At 51.4% G+C, this 24,103-nt stretch overlaps 1 protein-coding gene across 2 annotated transcripts in view; it reads right to left on the bottom strand.

Moving 5' to 3' along the window:
• Positions 1 to 214: 214 nt before the first annotated feature.
• Positions 215 to 24,103, bottom strand: part of SCARA3 (scavenger receptor class A member 3) — a 42,488-nt gene continuing 18,599 nt past the window's right edge. Inside the window, exons 2-7 of one of the 2 annotated variants that reach the window (XM_081236322.1) lie at positions 21,394 to 21,495; positions 20,050 to 20,169; positions 18,635 to 18,733; positions 16,612 to 17,655; positions 14,407 to 14,547; positions 215 to 1,917 (exon numbers count right to left, since the gene is read on the bottom strand). In XM_081236322.1, the coding sequence (XP_081092448.1) occupies positions 1,466 to 1,917; positions 14,407 to 14,547; positions 16,612 to 17,655; positions 18,635 to 18,733; positions 20,050 to 20,169; positions 21,394 to 21,495 (1,958 nt within the window). In that variant the 3' untranslated portion in view covers positions 215 to 1,465. The remainder of the gene's footprint in view (positions 1,918 to 14,406; positions 14,548 to 16,611; positions 17,656 to 18,634; positions 18,734 to 20,049; positions 20,170 to 21,393; positions 21,496 to 24,103) is intronic. The other variant, XM_081236323.1, reaches the window with a different exon arrangement.

The following is a 24,103-nucleotide window of genomic DNA, read 5'->3' as shown; positions in this document are numbered from 1 at the left end:
TGGTCCTTGGCCCCCTGCAGGACCACTGGGAACTCCCAGCAGAACTCAGTGTTTCCAGAGTCAAGGGCCAGGGGGTCTGACCTGGACTCCACAGTGGGGCTGCATATCTAAGGGACCCCTTGTGCACTGGTTCCCCTTCAAAGGCCAGGGGAGGTGGAGCCCCTGAAGGCATCACAGTCCCGGTCAGGCAGAAAAGGACCAGAAGACACCTCCCTCCTGGAAACAGCTCTTTACTGAGTCAGTGGTACTACGTGGCATGATATCATATGTAGACAGGAGAACTACACGGCAGTGAGGGCAGCAGGAGTGCAAGCCAGTTGCACTCCTGTTACAAGAAGGGGGGAAGGCTTCTGGGAGGGGGAGGGGCCGGTCTCTGGGTCAGGCTGGGGAGGGGACCGCTGTAAGCCCCCATCCCAGGGGTGGTCGTTATCTGTTAGAACACAAAGGAGGAGCAGCTTCCCTGCGAGTTTGCCCTTCTGGGGGTGTCCCAGTCCTCCTTGCTGCTGGCTGTGCAGGAGGCTGAAGGTGGGTGAGGGGTGACATCAAAGGGAGCTGGGGCCCCTCCCCCCATCTGGTCAAGCTGCCCGTGCAGAGAGGCCTGGGGCCATTCTGGGTCACGGTGGGGTGAGGTCAGGAGGAGAGCAGGCCGGGGGAAGGGAGAGCAGCCCAGCGGTCAGCCCTCCCCCAGTTGCCACAAAGCGGTCACCCCCCGGATCGGAACGGGGCCTTCTACTTCGGTAGAACGCTCCAGGGCCTGGAGAGTGTCCCGGTGCAGATGAAGCTCCTGCTTGGATTCCTTCTGGGATGCTCCTGAGAGGCGGACGCAAGGATGAAGCGAGGAATTTTCTGGAGATGTGGAAAAAAATGCTGAACTCCTGGGGGCGCAGTGCTCAGGGCCCAGGTGGAGTTGCTGTGTCCCGTGTGAGTTCCCGGGACTCTGCTTCCATGGTTACAGGGAAGGTCTTGTGGTTGCCAAATCCACCTCGTCCCTCGAGTTTGAACCATAATCCCCTGCAAAGCTTTTCCTGGGTCTTTTCAACCCCTGGGAGCCTCAGGGAACCGCCCGCCAGCTAGGATGGGTGTGAAGATGCTAGAAAGACTAGCGCTGGTCACCAATTCAGAGCCAGAATTAAGACCGCTGCCCCGAGGTAGCCACTTCGCTGGCAGGCTCAGCCACAGGAGAGGGGGCTTCTCCTGCCCTCTCCTCCCGCCCAGCCAAGGAAACCCAGTCAGCCCCCTGGCCAGCAGGGAAATGTGCGTGTGCATGTGCGTGTGTGTATACGGGGCTGCCTTCTATGGTATAGTCACTACTGGGAAGCCCGGAGGTGCAGGGGCAGGCCTGGGGGGTACGCTCTTCGGGACCAAAGGACCACAATGTGTGCAGGTGCGGCTTTTCGGGGGACTCTCTTCACCCGAGCACCCTTCCCCACCTTCTGCGTGGCAGTGTCCAGGACCGGGCCGCTCCTCAATAGTGGCTCTGGCTTCCTGGTGGGCCTGGGGGCCCAGGGAGGCCAGGGGGACCCTGGATTCCTGGTTCGCCCTTTGGCCCCATGGGCCCCCGCTGGCCTGGTGACCCTATCTTCCCAGCGGTCCCTGGTTTTCCCTGAGGCCCCTCTGGCCCTGGAGACCCTGGGGGCCCCTCTGGCCCTGGGGGCCCCACGTCCCCTTTGGGGCCTGGCTGTCCTCTTGGGCCTCCAGTTCCAAAGCTGCCCTTCGAGCCTTTGAGGCCTGGGAAACCTCGCTGGCCAACCGGCCCCCTTTCTCCTACAGGCCCGGTGTCCCCTGGCTGCCCTTGAGGACCCTGAGGTCCTGGGGGGCCCAAGCTGCCGGGGTCTCCTTTTGGTCCTCTGCTGCCAACAGGCCCTTTCACGCCCACATCTCCCTTGAGTCCTCTCGGTCCTGGAGGGCCTGGGGCACCTAGGGTCAGAGAGAAGAGGGGAGAGGTCAGTCCAGGAGCGCAGGTGTCCCGAGGCTCGCCCGTGAAGTAGACGCCTGGTGGTGGGCACTGTGACACCCGAGGGTCCGAAGCCACAGGGCCCAGGTCTTCCGACTGACTTGACCCTCTAAGTCGGCTTGGCCACCGGTGAAGTGGGGCTGAGAATCTCACCTGCAGGCTGTGAGCCCATCCCGAGCTGACATGCGTTGGCATTTGGCATGAGGCCTGTGCCTGGAGGGCACTCATTGTTTTAACTTCAGGGCTTGGCCGTAGTTCCACACGTGCACTCAGGTTGGGGGCTGAGAGAGCTGGACGGCTCTGGGCAAAGGCCACAACCATCCAGGATCATCTGTCCTTCTCTGGAGACCGGCCTGGAGGCCTACACTCATTATGGACTTTGACTGCTGTCCTGACCTCCTGCCCCAAGCCCATCCCAACCCCAGGATTTGCCCCTGACCTTTAGGCACCTGGGACCAGGAATGGAGTCAAGGTGACATGGAGGAGAAACCCAAGAAAGTGAAGCCTGAGAAGTGGATCCCTCCCAGTGTGAGTGGGTGAGTGGGAACAGCAACAACCCAGAGAAAGGGCAGCTCCTCCAGGAAGTCCACCCTGACTACTCCAGCATCTTCTCTGAGCTCTTGGAGCTACTACTTTCTGAATCTTTTAGTTGACACATAGAAAGAGAAGTCACAATATAGTGAAAGCAAATCCTTGGTACCTCTCTGGTGGATCCCACTAGACTGTAGGGCCCCAGGAAGATGAGGGGTGCCACGGCTCCCATCCCCTGCCCTGGGCTTGGAGCCCAGGCACACGGCAGGGGGAGCTCAGTATACACTTGAAGAGCGTGATTCACCAAACAGCTGTGGACCCCCTGCTCAGCTCTGGCCTAGGGCCTGGGAGAGACGCCAGGATGAAGACACTCTTCTCTTCCTTAAAGAGCCCAGTCTAGCACTCAAGCCAGGGGTCAGATGACCTTAATGCCCTTCCCGTCTGCCATGTAGGTCAGAGTCACCACCTCTCAGAGCTGTACCAACCCTGAGGACACAGAGCAGAGTGTGGCCGTCCCTCTGGCCAAGGCCCGTCAGATGCCCCGGGGTCAGAAGAAAAGAACCCTCTAAGGAGAACAGGAGTTGTGGAGAACAGCTTTAGCCCCTGCGGGGTCAAGGCACCGCAAAAGCCTGGCTTTCTTCAGTGGTCTCGGCACCGGGTCTCGGGCTGCCCCCCAGGCCTGGCCTGGGAGGTGAATTCTCACACCATACTCGGCCCTCCCTGGGAACTCTGCTGTTACACTATCCCCTTTGTAACAGAATCCTGGAGTTTTTGAGCTCGGTGGGAGCCGGTCCAACTCCTCCATGTCAGAGAGGAGGCATCTAAAGCTCAGAGAGGTGACATGATAGCCCCAGGGGGGCCTGAGCGGAAACCAGAAGCCGGGTGGGCCTCTCAGAGAGACGGGATCTTCTCCGTGGGAGCCGGGAGCCCTCCCAGTGGCCGTGACCCAGTTCTGCGGCCTCGAGGCCCCCTGACACCACTGCTGTCCATCCTGGCCGGGGCTACCTGCTGCCCGCCCCCAGCCTCCCCCCACACTCCCACCCCCTCGGTGCCCCCCTCACCTCCCTCCCGGAGTGTTTCTAAGTGGAGCAGGGAGTCAGTGAACCCCATCCTCCAGTGACGATCTAAACTGGGGCCCAGACAGACTCAGCCCCACCAGGGCCAATAAAAACCTTCCAGCCCTTCCCTGCCACCGCCTGCCCATGCCCGCCTCCCACACACAGCAGGGCTGTGGCCTGCATGGGCTCGGCTCACGTGGCCTGCCGGCGGCACCGGCTGGGATGCCGTCATGGGCTGGCTGGGGTCTGGGAGCAGCTTGACCTGCCCTTGTGTCTGTAGCGAGCAAGCAAGAGTCTGCAGCACAGCAGCCAGAACAACACGACCCAATGAGGGCACAGGGCGACCCCGGGCAGGGACCACCTGCCCCAGCCCGGCAGGCATGGCCGGGAACCAGCAAAGCCGCTGCGCCTGTCCTCACCCCAGCTCTGCCCTTGGCGCCTGGGCCAGCCGGGGCTGGAAAAGCAGAGCCATTCGGAGGTGGAGAGGCCCCCGTAGGCTGTGCAAGTGGAAGGGAATCAGAGGGCGTGGAGTGACGCTGGGCAAGTCGCTGCCCGTCCGCGCTCAGACCATCTGTAACATCGAGGTTGCACCTGACCGTCCCCCAGGGCCCTGCGGCTCCGCGAGGACCCCTCCTCCTGCCTCTGTCCCTCCTGCTCCAAGAACGTGGCTCCCAGGGCTTGCCCCAGCTCCTTGGTTCTTCTCTCTTTCTCTGTAACCACGGCTGTGGCTTCCACTCTTGTCCCCTGGATGGATGGTCCCCAGCCCCAGCCTGGACTCAGGAAAAGCCTGAGAAATCTCATCTGGACAAGGACGCCCACGGTTGCAGCGGGAGCCCCTCCCTCCTTCCGTGGGACCCCCAGCCTTGCTGAGCCACCGTCTTCGGCGCTCGCTCGTCCTCTGTTCCCTGGCCCCTAAGGGCACGGCGGCTGCAAGGGTTTCTCACGGTTTCTACACCAACAGCGGGGAGAAAAGGCAGAGAGTAAAGGCCTCTCTTTGGCTTCTCCCCTCCAGCCCCCTCGGGCTCCTCTTTCTGGGAAAGCTCTTGGGTACCTTTCCCTGGCTGGGGAAGGCTGGGTGCCCACGGGCCCAGGGTGTCGGTTTGAGCAGAAGCCTGGGTCGCACCGGCCTCCTCAGCCCCTAGTGCAGGTGGAAGGAGGCCCGGCAGGACAGGGGTCACCTCCCTCTCCACTGCCACTGCTGACCCCGTCTCTGAGAGCCCACGCGGGTCTCCCCGTCAGTGGCCTGGAGGACATCCGGTGGGTGGCTCCACCTGGGGCAGGACCTGTGTTGCAGGCATTGGCCTCTCTCACTGCCCCGTCTCGGTGTCGGTGCGCCCACGATGGCCCCGGCTCACCCTGACTTCTCTGTGACCTGCTTTCTCTTGGGTCACGGCCACTGGGAGGGCTCCCGGCTCCCATATAGAGAAGATCCTGTCTCTCTGAGCAGTGAACGTTTGCCTGCCTAGTCTCTCCTACGTCCCCAGCACCGTACATTGAGATCATCACCCCATTTTACAGATGAGAAATCGCGGTGCAGAGAGTGGCGACTTGCCCATCATCACCAAGCAGGAAGGGTGGAGACAGGATGCAAACCCAGGCCTGAGAGGCTCCTGGTCTGGTCCCCAGACCCCCTCCCACTGCCAGGACGTCCTGCCGTCGTGCCACTCGGAGGAGGTGGAGGGTCCCCACAGAGCTGGGAAGGGGTCACCTGAAGGACTCTCTTCCTCTGGTGAGCCGAGCCTCTGCCTGTGCCTCCAGAGCCAGCCATGAGTCATGCAGTCAGAGAGGGCAGAGTTGGCAGGACCTGGGTCTGGCCCGGGAGGAAGTCAACAAGCAAAGCTTAGCGGTTAGCATGGGGGGAAGGGATGCAGGCAGAGGCTGACCAGGGGCCCCTCCACAACAGGAGGCCCTTCACCCAGCCTGTAACAAGATCTGGGTATCGGAAGGGCTAAAGGGCAAAGTGGGGGGCAGGGAGCTAAATGCTCTCTGAGCAGCGGGGGCACATTTGAGACAAAGGAGGAAATGTGAGCAGCCGTGGCCGAGGTGGGGAGATGCACTATGGAGTCCCAAGAAGGCCCGTAATTACTCAGGAAGCCCTGGGCTGTAATTAGGCCATCCCCGCCCATTAGCACAGAGCCACAGCTGACTGCATGTCTGGGACAGGTAGGTGGTCTGTTCCTGGTCTGCACTGGGAGTGGGGAGAGGGTGGGGGGATGAGCAGAAGCACCAAGCCCTCAGGGTACCAACACTGCCCACCCGTGGGTAGGGGGGTGCATGGGCGGGGAGGGGGTGGGTGCGGTCCATCTCATAATCCACAGCAACGTGCCAGCTTACAAAGGGAGACGGAGACAGAAACAGAAGGAGAGGCTCTCGGGAGACTGGCCTGGTGCCCTGGAAGGCACACTGGCCTGCACTTCAGAGGACCCGAGTTTGAGTCCCAGCTCCCACATTAACAAATTGGGTGGCCGGGTAAGTCAGTTGGCCCTCTTTGGACTGCAGGCTCCTCTTTGTTCAATGAGAATATCAGCCTGGGTCAGGGACTCTCAATCCTGGCTGTTGTTACCTGAGGAGCATTGAAAAAAATGCCAGTGGATTTCCATGTCTGCCTGTGATGGATTAATTTGTACAGACTCAAATCTCCCACTGAGAACAACCAGAATCATTAGACAGAATGCCAAGACATCCTTCTGAAAGCTCTGGAGAGCGATCAAGGGCCGGAATCCCAGGGAGAAGGGAGACTCATTGAAGAAAGCCAGACCTTCTTTGCCTCTTTCTCCTCTCAAGGCATTTGTTGACTAGTAATTGGTTTGGGCAGAGAGGCTGAGAAGCTGAGGAGGGTTTTCAGCAGCTTCACTGGGGCTGGGGCTCAGGGCTGCCAAGGTCCAGGGCTGAGATTCAGGAGAAAAGGAAGAAAGGAAACTGTGTGGGCATCTGCGGTAAGGACCAGGGGGTAGAGAAGCTGAGCAGAGAATTAGGCTTCATTCCTTCAGTCCTGTGGGGCTGGGGAAACGACAACCTGAGTTCAAGGCCAATAGGTAGTAGTGCCCTATAAACACTCCTCAAGGACTAGGCCCTGGAAGTAACAATGTATCAGAAGTAGGCCAGGTGTCATGGTAAGCTCTCCCGCAGGCACCAAGAAGCTGGTATAATTCTCCTTTTCATTAATCCCCCTTGCTTCTCAATAACAAGCGAACCTACTAATCCTCCAAGCGGGCATGTTCCTCCCCGCCTCCCCTCCAGGTGGCTCCTCCGCCCTAAACCACAGAATAATTCCAAGTTCTCTTTACAACATGTAAACTCCTGGACACTGTCTGTGGCAGGAGGAAGGAGGTGAGTGCTTAGGGAACGGATTGGTAAGTGTAATCCCTCGTCCTCAGCTTCTGCCCTGTGGTCCTGCTTTCATTGATGCACTCAACGAGCAAATGTTTCCTGAGAACTTTCCAAAGGTCAGGCACTGTGCTGGGTGGGATATAGGCAGGGCAGATATTATATTCCTACTTGCAGATGAAGAAGCTGACTTGAAAGTAGCCAAGAGGGCTTCTCTGGTGGCGCAGTGGTTAAGAATCCACCTGCCAATGCAAGGGACACGGGTTCGTGCCCCGGTCCGGGAAGATCCCACATGCTGCAGAGCAACTAAGCCCGTGCGCCACGACTACTGAGCCTGCGCTCTAGAGCCCGCGAGCCACAACTACTGAAGCCCACGCACTTAGAGCCCGTGCTCCACAACAAGAGAAGCCACCGCGATGAGAAGCCAGCGCACCGCAAAGAACAGTAGCCCCCGCTCGCCGCAACTGGAGAAAGCCCGCACGCAGCAACGAAGACCCAAAGCAGCCAAAAATAAATAAATAAATAAAATAAATTTATATTAAAAAAAAGAAAGTAGCCAAGAGCCTTGTCCAAGGCCACTCAGCAAATAAGCAATGATGCTTTCTTGGCTCCAATCCCCAAACGATAGTCTCAGGGTAGGCACTGTCTAGCACACACACAGAAATCCTCCTATAGAATAGGAAGAAACCTTCTAGGAGAGGCACAAACGCTATAGAAGTACCACTGGCTTTCCGTTTGGCAAATGGAGACTCAGAATCATCACAGAGCTGGAAGAAGTCTCAGAGAACAGCTGGTCTTATCCATTGATTCACATATGAAACAAAACAAGACAAAACAAAAAACCCCAAAAAACCCAGAGGCCCTGAAAGATTAAGTGATTCTGCCTAAAGACCCACAGCAAATTAGAATCCAGGCTCCTTCCCCGGACAGTTTAAGAGACCCAGAGCTTCAGTCAGCACTTGGCACCTTCCACCCTGGCTGTGGCCATTGCTGTCCCTCTTCCTTTATTCTGGAGAGCAGCTCGGCTTCAGCCAGAGGGAGACCTCATTGCCAGCCCCAGCGCGAAAGCCTATCAGCACCTGTCTATGAATGAATGAATGACACGTTCCTGTAGGAAGGGATGTTCGTTTTGTCCCTGAAATTTTCTTTCAGATGTGAGAGGCTTTATATGTGGTGATTTAACAACCAAGAGAAATGTTGCCCAAAGACACAATTTAAACAAATATGCAGAGGTTGAACGGAGAGTCCAATGTAGCTCAAGCGATGTCCCACCTTGCTCTCCGGTTAGGATGAGGTTCTTGGACGAGACCTCTGCCATCATTAGGACAGGAGCAAATATAACGTCCCATGACTATAGTTGGGTTATCCTTAGAGTGAGGGTCTCAGATTGTTCCCTTACTAACACTCTTGGTACCATTTCCTTCTTTTCCAGTCTGTCCCACACATGACACCTAAGCAGGACCTGAGTGGAAATGCCTTTTTGGTATCTGCTCTCAGCGTCTCCTCTTCTGGCTGGGCCCTAGATGTGTGCATCTCAGAGCCATGGCAAGGGGTCAGGATCTTAATCATAGTGTGACCTTGAGCTTAACCTTTCCCAGTCTCAGGTCACCCTTCTGTAAAGTGAAGACACCAACACCTGCAACACGTCTTGTCCACAAAGGTTGTCAGGCTAGGGGAGGGAGAGATTGGGAGTTTGGGACTGACATGTACACACTGCAATAATTAAAATAGAAACCTACTGTAAAGTACAGGGAACTCTGCTCATTATTCTGTAATAACCTAAATGGGAAAAGAATTTGAAAAAGAATAGATACACGGGGCTTCCCTGGTGGCGCAGTGGTTGAGAGTCCGCCTGCCGATGCTAGGGGACACGGGTTCGTGCCCCGGTCTGGGAGGATCCCACATGCCGCGGAGCAGCTGGGCCCGTGAGCCATGGCCGCTGAGCCTGCGCATCCGGAGCCTGTGCTTCTCAAAGGGAGAGGCCACAACAGTGAGAGGCCCGTGTACCGCAAAAAAAAAAAAAAAAAAAAAAAAGAATAGATACACGTATATGTATAACTGAATCACTTTGCTGTACACCTGAAACGTATACAACATTGTTAATCAACTATACCCTGATACAAAATAAAAATTAAAAAAAAATGTCGTGAGGCTAAAATGAAACAAAGTGCATGAATGGGCTTCGTCCTGATTGAACGCAACCTAAGAACAACAAGATTACCAGAGGATGAACCACGAGAACTACCTGCTAATGCCTTCTCTGGAACAATGCATCCTAGAAGTCACACAGATACGTATTTTAGATGAAATACTGTGGGACTGTTTCAGTTACTAAGGAAATACTCAGTACCTGGCTTTGTTGCCAGAATATGACAACAGGCAAACAAGATCTTACCTCACCTCCATCCCCTGCAACACCGCCAATCTAGAGTAAAGAAAATATGAGCAGAAATGCTCACTGATATAAAATGAAGGTAATACAGGTTTGAAACCAAATGGTTAAAGAGAACCAGAGAATCAGAGAGGTCGGCTCCAAGTCTGAGCTCTGTGAAGACAACAGCGCTGTCTGGGATCATGGGGCCCTCCCTCCTGTCTCCTGGAGCTCCCTGAATGATCAGGCCCAGACTTCTGGACCCCCCAAATGTGACTATACATTCTAGAACCTCCAGATCTCAGTGGCTACATATTCTATTCTCTAGAGCCAAGAGCTGCTATATTTTCAGGTTGAACATACTTCCACAAACACACGCACTTCCTGGGGAAGGGTCCAGGAAATTGAGTATAGTCATACAAATTCCTGTATGGAATCCCAATTAGTCTTCTGGGCCATTTTCCAGGAGAAAAACTGTTGGAAATATTGCTGTGAAGGACTAAAACGGAAAGGTAACAGTGTTTGTTATGGGCTGAATTGTGTTCCCTCAAAATTCACATGCTGAAATCCTAACCCACTCTGAATATGACCTCATGAGACAGGGTCTTGACAGAGATAATCACATTGAAGTGTTGTCATTAGGGTGGCCCCTAATCCAATATGACTGGTGTCCTTATAAAAAGGGAAGACTGAGACACAGAGACAGACACACACAGGGAAGATGTTATAAGGAGACACAAGGAGAAGATGGCCGCCTACAAGCCAATGCCTGGAATAGCTCCTGCCCTCATAACCCTCAGAAGGAACCAACACTGCCAACACCTTGTCTTTAAACTTCCAGCCTCTAGAGCTGTGAGATAAGAGATTTCAGTTCTAAGCATCCCCAGTCTGTGGTGCTTTGTTACAGCAGCCCGGGCTGACTAATATAGGGCTTATATCAGAATGAAGTACTCATAAGCAGAAGCCATAGAGCATTTCAAGTCAGTTAAAAGAGTGGGCCAGGTAACCAACCTTTGATGTGGGATCTAAGGGGAAACTGAGGGCAGAGCTGTCCCAGGGGGAGCAAGAGGTCAGTCCCTTTTGGGGAAACGGATGGACGGTAGACAGGAATAGAGTGCAGAAACTCCACCAGGAAGCCTGTGCTGTCAGCAAGAAGCATCTCTCGTTTGCTCAGGTGCTTTTAGGGGAACGCGGGTCTTAGGTGACTTTGGAGGAGAAGGCCACTCAAGGCAGCTCGCACAACATTGGATCTGAACCACCTTGCATCTGAATCCCATTTCCCTTCCTTGCGAGCTGCGTGAGCTTGACTAGACCTCATCTGGCAGCCGGTTCTTCAGTTTCAGGGACCATGGGAATTAAAGGTGATAATGCATGTGCCCAGGGTCTTTGCACGTTTGCTTCTCCACCTGGAGCGCCTCTGCTCATCCTTGCCAGCCCTGCTCTACCTGACTTTCTCCCCTGTTCTCAGGCCTCATTTCTGATGTCACCTCTGGTGGTTGATTTCAGGTGTCAATTGGACTGGGCCGGGGGAGCCCTGATATTTGGTGTGGACAAAGAATGTCACCTGCCATATCAGTAAACAAAGGATGTTGCAGCCATCAAAGCATCCGTCACTGCAGCCACCCTTGACAGTGCACCCTGAGGGGATTCAGGATGGAAGACAACAGGATACTGGCCCAAGATAGTGAAGGTACCTATCAAAGGAATAATTTCATTAAGCCCAGACTCCTGCATCTTCCCATACAAAGAAGAGTGCTAAATTCATTAACTTGAGATGTCTGGTTTTTCTTTAATGAGGAATAGTCTTTTGATGTTCAACTACCTGGATTTTTTGGCAAAAACTCCTATATATGCTGGCTTTTCCCTTAACTCTTCGGAACAGTCCCTTAGAGCTATCTGAGAGGCTGTCTCCTGGGCTTAAGTCCTCGGTATAGCCGCTGAGTAAAACATCATTCTCAACTTTAAGATTGTGCATTTTTTTCAGCCGACATTGGTGCAACATCATTCTGGGTGTGTCTGTGAGAGTGTTTTGGACAAGATTAGCATTTGAGTTGGGGGACCAAGGAAAGCAAATTGCTTTCCCCAGTGTGCGTGGGCCTCATCCAATCAGTTGAAGGCCTGAATAGAACAAAAAGGCTGAGTAGGGCTTCCCTGGTGGCGCAGTGGTTGGGAGTCTGCCTGCCGATGCAGGGGACACGGGTTCGTGCCCCGGTCCGGGAGGATCCCGCATGCCGCGGAGCGGCTGGGCCCGTGAGCCATGGCCGCTGAGCCTGCGCGTCCGGAGCCTGTGCTCCGCAACGGGAGAGGCCACAGCAGTGAGAGGCTCGCGTACCGCAAAAAAAAAAAAAAAAAAAAAAAAAAAAAGGCTGAGTAAGAGCGACTCCTCCTGCCTGACTGCTTCAAACTGGGACATCAGCTTCCTCTTGCCTTTGGATTCAAACTAAAACATCAGCTCTTCCTGGGTCTTGAGATTGCTGGCCTTCAGACTACAACGACACCACCAGCTCTCTGGGTCTCAGACCTTTAGACTCAGGCTGGAATTAAAGCATCATCTCTCCTGGGTCTTATGCTTGCTGACTCACCCTGCAAATCTTGGGACTTGCTGGCTTCTACACCTATGTGAGCCAATACCTTCAATTCTTTATAATACATCAGTCTCTCTCTCCAGAGAGCCTACTGGACACAGCATAAATATACATCTTGGTGGCTGGTTCTGTTTCTCTGGAGAACGCTAATACAGATTTTCGTACCAAGAATGATTCCAGGTGAACAGAATTTTAAAGATGAGTTTTCTGATCTGGTCTGGGGTTTCTGGAACGGGCTCTCACATATGATTAGACTTAAAGATGCTAAGGACTCTCTATCCAGTAGTAAAAGCAGCCTGAGAATCCCTGGCAGTAGAGATACCCAAAATAATGGAGACGCCTAAGCAAGGATCTAGGCAACCATGTATATTATACCTTTGAACATTTTGGTCAAAATAACAAGTATGATGAGATTGGCTGGTTGTTTCTAGTGTTACTGGACAAAGTGGGGAAAGAAAAGGATGAGCTCAGGGATTCGGATTCCCAGCTCAAGGGCCCCGTAAATGACCTGGAAGCTTCTATGTCTGCCCTGAAGGAGACCCTTACCCGCTGTAGCCACAGGGCTAGGATTGCTGAAAATCAGACCCACAATCTCCCCCTGTGACTGGCTGAATTACAATGCGAGTTGAACTCCCAGCCTCCCAGGGTGTCTCCTGCTAAACCCAGGCCATGGACTGGGAAGGAATGGGATCCTGCAAGTTGGAATGGGGGTGTGTGGGAAGACCCTGATGGAGCTGGGGAACTTGAACCCTAAATTCTGATGCATCTCCTCTGCCAGTGGCAGCTGTCTCTCTGTCCCCAGGAGAAGTGGCCTCTCCACCCCCGCCCGTCCCAGGATATTAACCCTGCGTTGCCTGCGGAAAGGGTAATGACCGCCCCCGAGGCAGCTGACAAGCAAGACACTGCTGGTTCTCCCCAGTGTCGACCCCACCACCGCTCTTGGCTTCTAGACCTCTGAGCAGACTCAAGTCCCAGCAGCCGCTAAAGTGAGGTACAAGGTGTGACCCATGAGGAGGTGCACTACCCTCTGCGTTTTCTAACTCCTGCAGATAGAAACCCGGCCACACGTGTGGGGATGGGTATTAAGGCTGTGGGATAAATCGTGGAAGGAACGTAAAGTTGGATCAGGCGGCATTTATTGCCACGGGCTCACTAAGCAGGGATTCTGCATCTAACTTTGCATCTTGGGGAGGAAGAAAGGGCTCTAACAGTTTGCTTCGCTGCTTGGCTGAAATATGGCCAAAAGGAGACCCACAGTGAGTGAATTAGAATTGCCAGACCTGCTTTGGTTTAATGTAGAGAAAGGGATTCCATGACTTAGGGAGATGGGAATGTTCGAGTGAGTTTGTCATATGAAACCTACTCACTTCCCCACCCTGGGAAGGTCCAGAAGACATGCCTTTCACCACGACTGTGAGAGAGAAACTTGAGAGGGAAGCCCTGGCATCCCTGGCTCTTCTCTGTGGGCCAGATTTCACAGAGGGAACTGCAGTCACGGAATTGGGAAACGTAACCACAATGAGAGTGATTGGATCCGTGGTGGCAGGGACCAGAGGCGTCACTCAAGCCCCGAAGGCAAGGAGGAAATGGTCCCTGTGACGGACAGCAGGGTCAATGCCGCAATCAGAATGGCCTGAGTCCTGCACACTGATGGTATTGGTTAGCTCATCATGGGGTTCCTAGAAGTGAAATAGACAGGAAGCCTACTAATTCTTACTTGTTCTGTGTAAGCAGAAAAGTTCTAGGTCAAGTGAACAAGAGTCTAACTTGAATCATAAAAGCAGAGTGTCATAACCCCCAACCAGTTCTCAGACTTGAGCCACTTTATAGACTCAGAACCCCTTGAATGAAGAGGCCAGGTCCCCTCGAGGAAGGACCCTTGTACACTACCAACAATATTTACTACTAATCATTTTTCCAGCCTTCCCCAAAGGGCCCTACGGTCTTTTGCCAGGATAACTGTGCATTGGGCAAGAGGAAATAATCAGAACTTTCAGGCACCACTGGACACAAGCTCTGAACTGACACTGATTCCAGGAGACCCAACCATCACTGTGACGTACCAGTCAGAGTAGGGACTTATGGCGGTCAGGTGATCAATGGAGTTTTAGCTGAGGTCCATCTCATGGCGTCCTATGTGAATGCTCACCAAAGGTGATATCAGCAGAGGAGGATTTTAATAATCAAGTGAAGAGGAGGACTTGTTCTATGGGTTCCAGTCAGGCTTCTTCTCCAGCCACCCCTGTCATCAACCAATGGGCTCATGAACAAAATGGCCATGGTAGCAAGAATGGAGCTTATGCATGGGTTCAGCAACACGGATGGACTTCCAGTCGCCAAGGCTGACCTGGCTACAGCCACTGCTGAGCGCCCAATCTGCCAACACAGGGACCAGCAATGAATCCCCAATATGGCACCATTCCCCAGGGTGATCAGACAGCTACCTGGTGGCAGGTTGATTACATCGGACCACTTCCATCATGCAGTGTTTTGTTCTTACTGGTTTAGAGACTTATTCTGGATATAGAAGTGCCTTCCCTGCATGCAATGCTTCACCAAAAATACCAGCCATGTACTTGCAGAATGCATTATACATGGTATTCCACACAGCATTGCTTCTGATCAAGGAACTCATTTCACAGCAAATGAAGTGCAGCAGTGGGCCCATGATCATAAGATTCACTGGTGTTACCATGTTCCCCACCGTCTTGAAGCAGCTGGCTGAATAGAAGGGTGAAATGGCCTTTTGAAGACTCAGTTACAGTGCCAGTTCTGTGGTAATACCTTGCAGGGCTGTATATGCTCTGAATCAGCAACAAAAACATGGTGCTGTTTCTCTTACAGCCAGGACTCCGGTCCAAGGATCAAGAAGGGGAAATGGAAAGCCACCACTCACTATTAAACCTAGTGCCCCACTAGCACATTTTTTGCTTCTTGTTCCCAGAAACTTATGCTCTGCTGGCTTAGTGATCTTAGTTCCAAAGGGGGATATTTCTGCCAGGAGATACGATTCCATTGAACTGGAAGTTAAGACTGTTGCCTGCTCACTTTGGGCTCCTCATGCCTCTGAAATAACAGGCAAAGAAGTTACTGTGCTGACTGTGCTGACTGACCCTGACTGCCAAAGAGAAATCAGACTACTTCTCCACAATGGAGGTAAGAAAGAGCATGTCTGGAATCTAGGAGATCACTTAGGGTGTCTCTCAGTATTACCATGTCCTGGGATTAAGGTCAATGGAGAATTACAACAACCCAATCCAGGCAGGACTACTAATGGCCCTTCAGGAATGAAGGTTTGGGTCACCCTACCAGGTAAAGAAGCACAAGCAGCTGAGGTGCTTGCTGAAGGCAAAGGGAAGACAGAATGGATAGTGGAAGAAGATGGTTATAAACACTAGCTGTGACTCTCTGCCCAGTTTCCTGAGCGAGGACTTTAATTGTCAAGAGTATTTCCTCATTGCGTTATGATTATATATTGACATATATGTGTATATATCTTTGTTTTATTCCCTCTCTTATCCCCTTATCATGTAACAAAAAGTACAAAATGTATTGACTTTATATCACAGTATTTAAATATTGTTAACTTTATGTCATAATATTTAAGTTATGGGATATTAAGAAGAGCAAACATCACTCAAGGACTTTACCTCCTCTTCTGGGGAAGGGGTTAGTGCATTTTGGGTTACTCTCAGGATCGTTATATCATGTATATTAGGCAGAATTATGACCTTGTTACTTTCTTCATTTGGAGATTAAGCATGATTTAAGGAGAGGTGCATGGGTGTCAGGTTGATGAGGGACACACTTGTGACAGTTCATTTTTATGTGTCAACTTGACTGGGCCACGGGGTACCCAGATATTTGGCCAAACATTATTCTGGGTGTGTCTCCATTGTGTTTATGGATGAAATCAACATTTAAATCAGTACTGAGTAGGAACTCTGCTCAACATTATGTAACAACCTAAACGGGGAAAGAATTTGAAAAAGAATAGATACATGTATATGTATAACTGAATCACTTTGCTGTACACCCGAAGCTAACACAAAATTGTTAATCAACTATACCCCAATATAAAATAAAAAGTTAAAAAAAATCAGTACTGAGTAAAGCAGATTGCCCTCCTCAATGTGGGTGGGCCTCACTTAATCAGTTGAAGGCTGAATAGAACCAAAAGCTGACCCTCCCCTGAGTCACAGAGCATCCTCCAGCCTGACAGCCTTCAACTGGCACACTGCCTCTTCCTGGTTCTACAGCAGCTTCCAGCCTTTTGAGTTGAACTAGGACATCAGCTGTGCAGATTTTGGACTTGCCAGCCTCCAAACTCACATGAGCCAATTCCTTATCATCTCTCTCTCTCTCTCCTATATATCTGAAGAACTCCGCCTAAGACAGGGGTGAGAGGGGAGGAGAAGGGGGCATCAGAGTGACAGGCATCTGAAGGGCAGATGGTTGAGAGCACCAGGAAGGGGGTGGGAAGGGAGAAAACAAAAGAAGACAGAGTTTCCAAAAGATGAGCTCTACCTATATCTCTCTGTGGGCCCAATTAAACAGATCCACACATAAAAATCCAAATTTGTATGTCGGGCAAACTGAGGAGCCATACACTTTTCCAAAAGAGGTTGGCAAGGACGTAAAAGCTGCCAGTCACCCCAGGAATTTGCTGCAGGATTGTATCAGCCCACTGAGATTTTTGCCCCAAACCAGGTCCTCCTGTGTTTCCCAAGGGCACTGAGGCCCTCTGGGAGCTCCCCGGCAGCCCGGCCCAGATCTGGCTCTCACCTCGTAGGATGGTGACGTTGCGCAGGATGTCCCCGTGTTGCGTGTCCACGGCCTTCATCTCCTCCACGACCATGGACAGGTTGCGGACGCTGAAGTCCAGGCGGGCGCTGAGCAGGCCGAAGCGCTCCCGGAGCAGGTCGGTGGTGGCCAGCATAAGGGAGACGGTCTTGTTCAGGTAGTAGAGCTCCTCAGCCTGGGTGTGAAAGCCCAGCGTGCAGGAGAGCCGCACGTCATCCAGGTACTTGAGCATGCTGTACACGTGGCTGTCAGTGGCGTTGATGTTGGTGAAGATGGTGCCGATCTCGATCTCATGGGAAGCCATGCGTCCTTCCAGCGTCTCGAACCTCTCCACCGTGCGGTTCTGGGCGTAGTGGGTGTGGTACTGCAGGTCGTGCATGTTCTCCTCGTGTTCATCCAGGAAGGACGAGATGTTATCCAGCTGCAGCTGCAAGCCCATGACCTGCAGCACCAGGTCGTGCATACTCTCAGAGTTCTGGCTGATGCGCTGGGAGGAGGCCCCCAGGGTGGCCTGGAGGCTCTTGACCGCTTCTCCCGTCTTGGCCGAGGTGGCGCGCAGGCTGCTGAAGAGCCGCGTGTAGTTCTGCCAGTCGGCGATCATCTTCTGGAGGGTTAGGGTCTCCTCATCTGTCTTCCGCCGGATCCCGTGGATCCACTCGGAAGTCTGCCCCACGGTGAAGTTGATCTGGTGCATCGCAGCCTTGACGTTGTAGCACTCCTGGGTGAGGTCCTTCAGAGACAGGTCCAGGCCGGCTGTGGTGGCCTGCCAGCCTCTCACCTGGGCCAGGAAGAGCCCCAGAGACTGGTTGATCTGGTGGACGGAGAAGGAGCAATTGCCCATCTCCTGGGAGATCTGACCGCTGGTGGTGGAGAGCAGTTCGTGGGTCTGGGAGGTCTGGTCCAGCTGGACCTCCTGAGCCAGAAGCATCTTCTGAATTCCCTCCAGCTCCGCCTGCAGCTTTCTGATCTCTTGCCCCAGCTGCCCAGCCTCATGGCAGAAAGAGCAGTTGTTCGGGGCTTTCAGCTCTTCAGGAGAAAGGGACAACATTTTGAGTTGCTGAAGGATCACGGGACAAAGGTTGCTTCTTTAATATTTCAGAGCATAATGAATCGGCAAGTGGCTTTCCTATCCCTCCTCCTTTCCTAAGACCTGCTATGAAATCCTTTCTGGAAAAGTCTTGCCACCTCTATGCAATCTGATTTCTACCAAATGTCTTTACTCTGACCTGAAATGAAGGCTTTAGGATGTTTTCTCCATCTCACCACCAAATTCTTGAGAGTATGTATCTTCATAACTTTTCCGAGGTTGCCAAGAACCTCCCATTTACCTTTTATGTTTAAAATTTCTGCCCACATTTTAATATATGTGCTGATTTGAGCCTGTCACAAGCTCGTGGAGAAGAGGGCACAGGGATAGTTTCCCCCCGCGACTGATGAGAAATGAGGCTCAGAACAGTGACCCAAACGTCACTCAGCTAATTAGTGGCAGCATAGGACTTTCTCTTCCCACCAAGCAGACCCCCTCTAAACCCTCCTATTATGGCTCCTTCTGTCTCATTCTCAGAATGAGAACGTCCCTTGTGAAAGCAAGAGATAAAGAGTAAATTGTGCAAACTTTAAGGCAGTGATGAGGAAAGGGCCGACCTGTCAAGAGCATAGGGAAGATCTTAAAAATAATTTCAGATACGCGAAGATATTTGGCAAGTGGACAGCCTTCCGCTTGCTTCTCTACCTGGAGGCTCTGGCTAGATCCATGCCACTCACAGAACCCCGAGCCCCATTCCTGGGTGCATCCCAGGGTAGCAGCCCTCGTTGGCTGGATGTTCTCCAGCTGGACAGGGAGGCCGGGAGCCATGGCTGTCTTTCCCTCGTGCCTTGAAGCTTGGTGAAGGCTGCCCTGCTCCAGGGCACCATGGCATGGGAGGAACCCTGCCCCCCCAGCCCCTGTCAAGTAATATCGGCCTTGTGTCACGGTCATTAGCACATCTGGACACTGGACACTCACCCAGCCCTTGGAGATTTTCCTGCATAGACACAAGCTTCTTGTCATAAAGGGCCTGGGCCAGGGAGATGTCTTCTGAGAGAGAGTCCACTTTCCTGAAAACTGCAGGGGAAACAGAGATGAGAAAAGGGTCTTAGCTCAGAGAAACAGCAGTCGTTTGTTGAGAAGACAAACCATTTATCAGCCCCTCTGCGGCCAAAACCATTCACTCTTCTGTGGAGCTTCCCAATGGCCAGAGTCTGTCACACATCTCTTAAAAATATATATCTGTGTATCTATATATCTATAGACATAGATAGATATAACCTTTTTATATATCTCCCTTAAGTGTATATATGTGTTTATACATATGTGGGTATATATGTATATATTAGAATATGTAATAGTACATAAATTATACATATACATATCTAATTTCCACCCCCCTCAGATTTTAGAACTAGGATCTGACCACAGGGTAGAATGGGGACAAATAAGAAAGGAATATAAAAATAAAAATTATTCTTAATCCTATCCATCTCCGTGCCTCCTTTGCCTCACCTGAGTCCCAGCTTTGTCTCTCATATCTAGTACATTGGAGCAAACAAACCTACAGGTTTCCCTTAGTAAAAAAGCTTTTTTTAAAAATCTGAAGCCAAGAATGAAATGAGGTTGCAATAAGAAACTTTCCAATGTGTTTTCACTTTTTAAACATAAATTGTGTTAGTTTCCAGAAGGCAGAAGCTACCTGAAACTGGCAGCACGCCATCACCTGGGTCAGCCACCACAGTCATGCAAACTGCAGAGTGTATGAGAACCACCAAACTTCAGATCCCTGGGCCTCGCTGGCAAGACTCTGACTTGGTAGGTCTGAGGGAGACCCAGGAATTTGCATTTTAACAAATCCTGGGGGCAACCCTGACGCGGATACACATCCAACCTCACTTTGAGAAACACAAAGGCCATGGAAAGGGCTTAGACATTGTCCGATCTGGTGACTTCAACCCTGGATGTACACCAGAATCATCTGAAGAGCTTAACTACTGAATTAATTCCATTATCCGAGGGGGGGCCCAGGCACCCATACTTTTTTACAGCTCCCAGATGATTCCAACATGGGGCTGAAACTGAGAACTATTATCTAGTCCTAGCCTCTCATTTTCCAGTAGGAAAACAGAGGTCCTGAGAGGGGAAGTGCCTTGCTCAAGGCCACACAGCTAATTATTGACCAGAAGTTACAAGTTAGTCTTTGCAGTTTGAATCGGGCACTAAGAACCCCTAGACAGGAAGATGCGGGTTCTGGTCCGTGAGCCACGGAGATCTGTGTTTGTCTTTGTAGGGGGTTTTGGCACGGAAGGGACCCCCGATGAGAAACTCCCCCGCAGCCCGGGGGTGGAGATCCCCGGACTAGCGGGATGCTGCTGGCAGCCTGCACTCACCCAGAGAGGCCAGCACGGCCACAGACACCAGGAGGAAGGCCAGAAAGAGGTAAAGGATCCGCACCGATGTGTGCAAAGACAGGTTCTTCTGGCAGCGGCTGCAGCGGGGCCCCGGCCGGCCTGTGGAGAGGGGGGACAAAAAGAGGCCGGTGGCAGAGGCCGCGGCTGAAGGGTCAGTTCTCCTGCTCTGGCCTGTCTCATCCCATTTTGAACCAGCCTCAGAAAGGGAGCTGTCCTGGACCCTCCCCTCTACCCACTTCACTGCCTTTTCTGGAGGTCCTAGAGCTTTTACGAATAGGTAAGACCACAGTGAGGATCTTCAGGGTACACGCCCATCACACCATGATTCTGTCTCCATGGCATCGTCATTCAGCCCATGGTACAGGAAAACACCGCTTCCCGAAACATCAGCCCCCTCACAGGGCAGCCAGCCTTGTCTCACCATTGGGTGACCAACACCCCCCAGTTTGCCTAGGACTTTCCCGGACTTTAGCACTGAGAGTCTTCTGTTCTGGGAAATCCTTGGTTTTGGGCAAACCAGGATGGCTTGCCAAGACTGTCTTAGTTTTAAAGCTGTAAGTGACACATCTTGGGAAACCCCTCAGTCCCAGGCCAACCAGAAGGTTGGTCGCCAGTCCCCAAACTTTGCAGGTAACCAGAAGTTCTCCTGGAAGCCAAACGGATGATTCCAGTGTATCAGTTGGTCCTTGTTATAGAGGAAGATTGGAAGAAGGTGTTCCTGGTGGCTCTGGGAGGTGGCCCATGGCCAGCGGGAAAGCTGTGATGCTCCCAGCTGTGAAATTTCTAAGATGGATTCAACTTCAGCTGCACATTATGAGTACCAGGAATGTTTAAATACCCTGATGCCCGTCCACGCTCCAGACCCAAAGAGATCAGAATCTCTAAGGGTCGGTCTCAGGCATCCCTGGGTGGTTACAATGCACAGCCAAGATTGAGAACAGCTGCTCTAACCTATATAGAAATCCACCGAGAAGCCCTACTGCAAGTGACAGTTCAGAGGGCGTTGGTGTCTCAGATCAGCCACATGCCAAGCTGGTCCTGTGGGCCTGAGAAGGATGGGCCACTCGATGGGCATGGGATACAACGAAGGGGACAGTTCTGGGCCAGCTGGAAGAGAGGCCCTGGGGGAGATGGTCCCGGACAGGTCTGAGGAGGAGCCCTGGAGACAGAGGTCACGTGTGTCAAACTTTGACTTCATCTGTACCGCATAACCCAGGCCCACGCAATGCTTCCAGGGAGCAGCGGGGAAGAGACAGCCAGGACTTGGAAGCCATGTGGACAGACAAGTCTCTCCCCAGCCTGGGATCGGCCCGGAGCCCTTACCCTCCTGTGTGCACGGGAAGGACGGCATGTCCTCGTCGTCCTCAGCTGCCAGTTCCTCTTCCGTAACACACAGCGCATCTCCGTCGCCAGCGGCCGACCTCACTGTGATGGAGCCAGAGCTGTCAGACCCAGGCTAGGGAGCCACACCCACCCTTCTCCAGCTGCCCCATTCTTTTACTGTCTCCACACGCTGCCCCCACCCCCGCCCCTGGGTCCAAGTCAGCCCACCTGAGCTCCAGGTGACCTAACAGCAAGCAGAGCAAAGAAGGGTGGAGGTCAGAATCAAGTGGCTGAGGAACTGGGATGTCCCAGCACCTCAGGGGGAGGAGAGTTCATGATCCCTGGGAAACTGGTAACGACACGCAGACCAGCCCAGATGCCTTCTCTATCTGTCCTTGCTCAGACCCCTGGGGTGCAGTAAGAAGAGATTGTTTGATCTGGCTCAGCACCCTTCTATTTTCCTTGACACGTTGTCACCGAAGCAGGATTCTGCTTCTGCAGGGACAAGGGCGAATCTGGCCCCAGCACAGTCCCCACCAAGACTCTGCATCCAGCGCAGCTGGGGGGCTTCGGAGAGGAGAAACTAGCAGTGTGAGGACACGGGATGGGCACAGCCTCTGCCTCATACACTGCCTTGTGCAGGACGTGCCAGGGGGTGGGAGGGACCGCGGCAGGAACAGATCTCATGCCGGAAGTCTGATTCCATGCTCGTTCCCTGGGATCACGTGCTCTCTAAATAAGACCTAAGTGATGTATTCCCTCATTCAGAAGATTGCTCCCATTCCCCCAGATACTGCATAGCCCTTCCTCCTTACAAGATCTGGTCTTTTTATGAATGACCGGAAGAAAGATGTCTAATATTGGCAGAATGAGCCGGACCTCCAAGTGGGTGTTTGAGAAATGAGCTGGTCTGCATCGAGCTGACCAGGGCTTTTGTGCTGGGAAGTCGGGGTGCAAGCTTATGATGACAACAAAGTTGCTTGGCAGATAGTTGCCGGGGGATTTTTTAAGCTACGCCTGAACATCCAGAGGCAATAAAAGAAAAGATCAATACATTTGACTACATGCTAGTAAAACAACACTTGTGCATGGCCATAAAAGCAAATGACAAACAGGGAGAAAATACCCACAACATACATCACAGATGAAGAGCTAATATACCAAATTTATAAAGAGCTTTTAAAAATTGAGGAAATAAAGGACCAAAAATCCTACAGAAAAATGAACAAAAGACCCAAACAGGCAATTATGAAAAGAGATATAAAAATGGCCCCTGAATAATTTAAAAGATGTTCAACTTTACTCATAAGACAAATGCAACTTAAAACTACACTGTGATAATATTTCTCACCCATCCCATTGACAAAGATGCAGAGGACAATACACGTTGTTGGCCTAGGTGGTGGGGGGAGTTGGGGTCTGAATGCAAAATGGCCCAAAGCTTGTGGAGCGGGGCTTTAGCAGATGCATTTACCCTTCAACACAGCAATCACACTTTTAGGAATTTGTCCGGAATATAGACCTCCAACAATCTGAAAATATATGTGACAAGGTTATTCATTGCAGGATTACTTGTAGTTACAAAATTTGGGAACTATCTAAATGTACAACTATAGGAGATTGGTTAACACATGCTGGCATGTGTACACGCAATGGGGCTCAGTGCAACTATACAAATGAATAAGGAAGTCTCTATTAACCGATGTGGAGTCATTTCCAGGAGATATTAAATGAAAACAGCAAAGGAGCACATATGGTGTGTCACTTTTTTGTAAGAAAGAAGGGAAAATAAGAAAACACGCATATATCTGCTTATCATTAAAAGAAGATAAACAGGAAGAGTAAACTGAAAAACAATGAAGTTGTTTTCTACAAGGGATGGGGTGGGGGAAAGGGATATACGAAGGAGTCACAGTTCTCTGAATATAATTTTTTTGTATAGTTTGACTTCTGAAAACATGTTAATATTTTACATATTCAAAAAATTCAATTTTATTAATAAAAAATACTTGGAACCAAATAAGCCTTGCTTGCTTGAATGAATACAATAAACATACTAAGTGGGGAAATAAAGGAAAGAGGAACTAATCTAAGTAAATTATGACACAGTTTGGACTCTGTAATCTCAGTCTAGGATGTGATAATGTAGGATTGGGGAAGAAGTGCAAACAAATCTTGAACTTTTAAAGCAATTTTATTTCTTGGTGTAGCATGGGTAAAGCAATTCTGAAGTTATTTTACATTAATTCAAGATTCAGCAAATAGAGTAAATGCATTGATGTGGTTTGGACCCAGGGTTCTCACTGTGAAAAAAGGGATACAGAAATATACAACGGGAGAGACAAATAAGAACCCCTTGCAGCTGGACTGAAATTTGAAGGTATCAGTGGGAATTAGTAATTTCTAAAATATGTTTATGTGTGTACATATTTGTTTATGTTCATATATGTGTATAGATGCATCTATATTTGTAGCTATGTGTATGCATATAACTTTGTTTGTTGAAAGGTCCAGGAAGCAAAGACACCAAAATAGCACTGAACACCCCTAGCAATCCAGTTGGTCTCTAATACCATTGCCCACTACAAAGAACCCAGGCTTCTTAAAGAAATGGCTGATTTTAGGGTCGGGGCAGAGGGTAGGTAGAAGATGAATCCAGAACATCTTGCTATTTCAGAAATAAAGGGAATGCTCAAAAAAAAAATGATAG

The sequence above is a fragment of the Mesoplodon bidens genome (assembly GCF_964165515.1).
Source record: "Mesoplodon bidens genome assembly, chromosome: 6".
NCBI classification, from domain to species: domain Eukaryota; kingdom Metazoa; phylum Chordata; class Mammalia; order Artiodactyla; family Ziphiidae; genus Mesoplodon; species Mesoplodon bidens.
The sequence above is the reverse complement of the archived record's forward strand: the minus strand, read 5'-3'. Positions and strand labels throughout refer to the sequence as shown.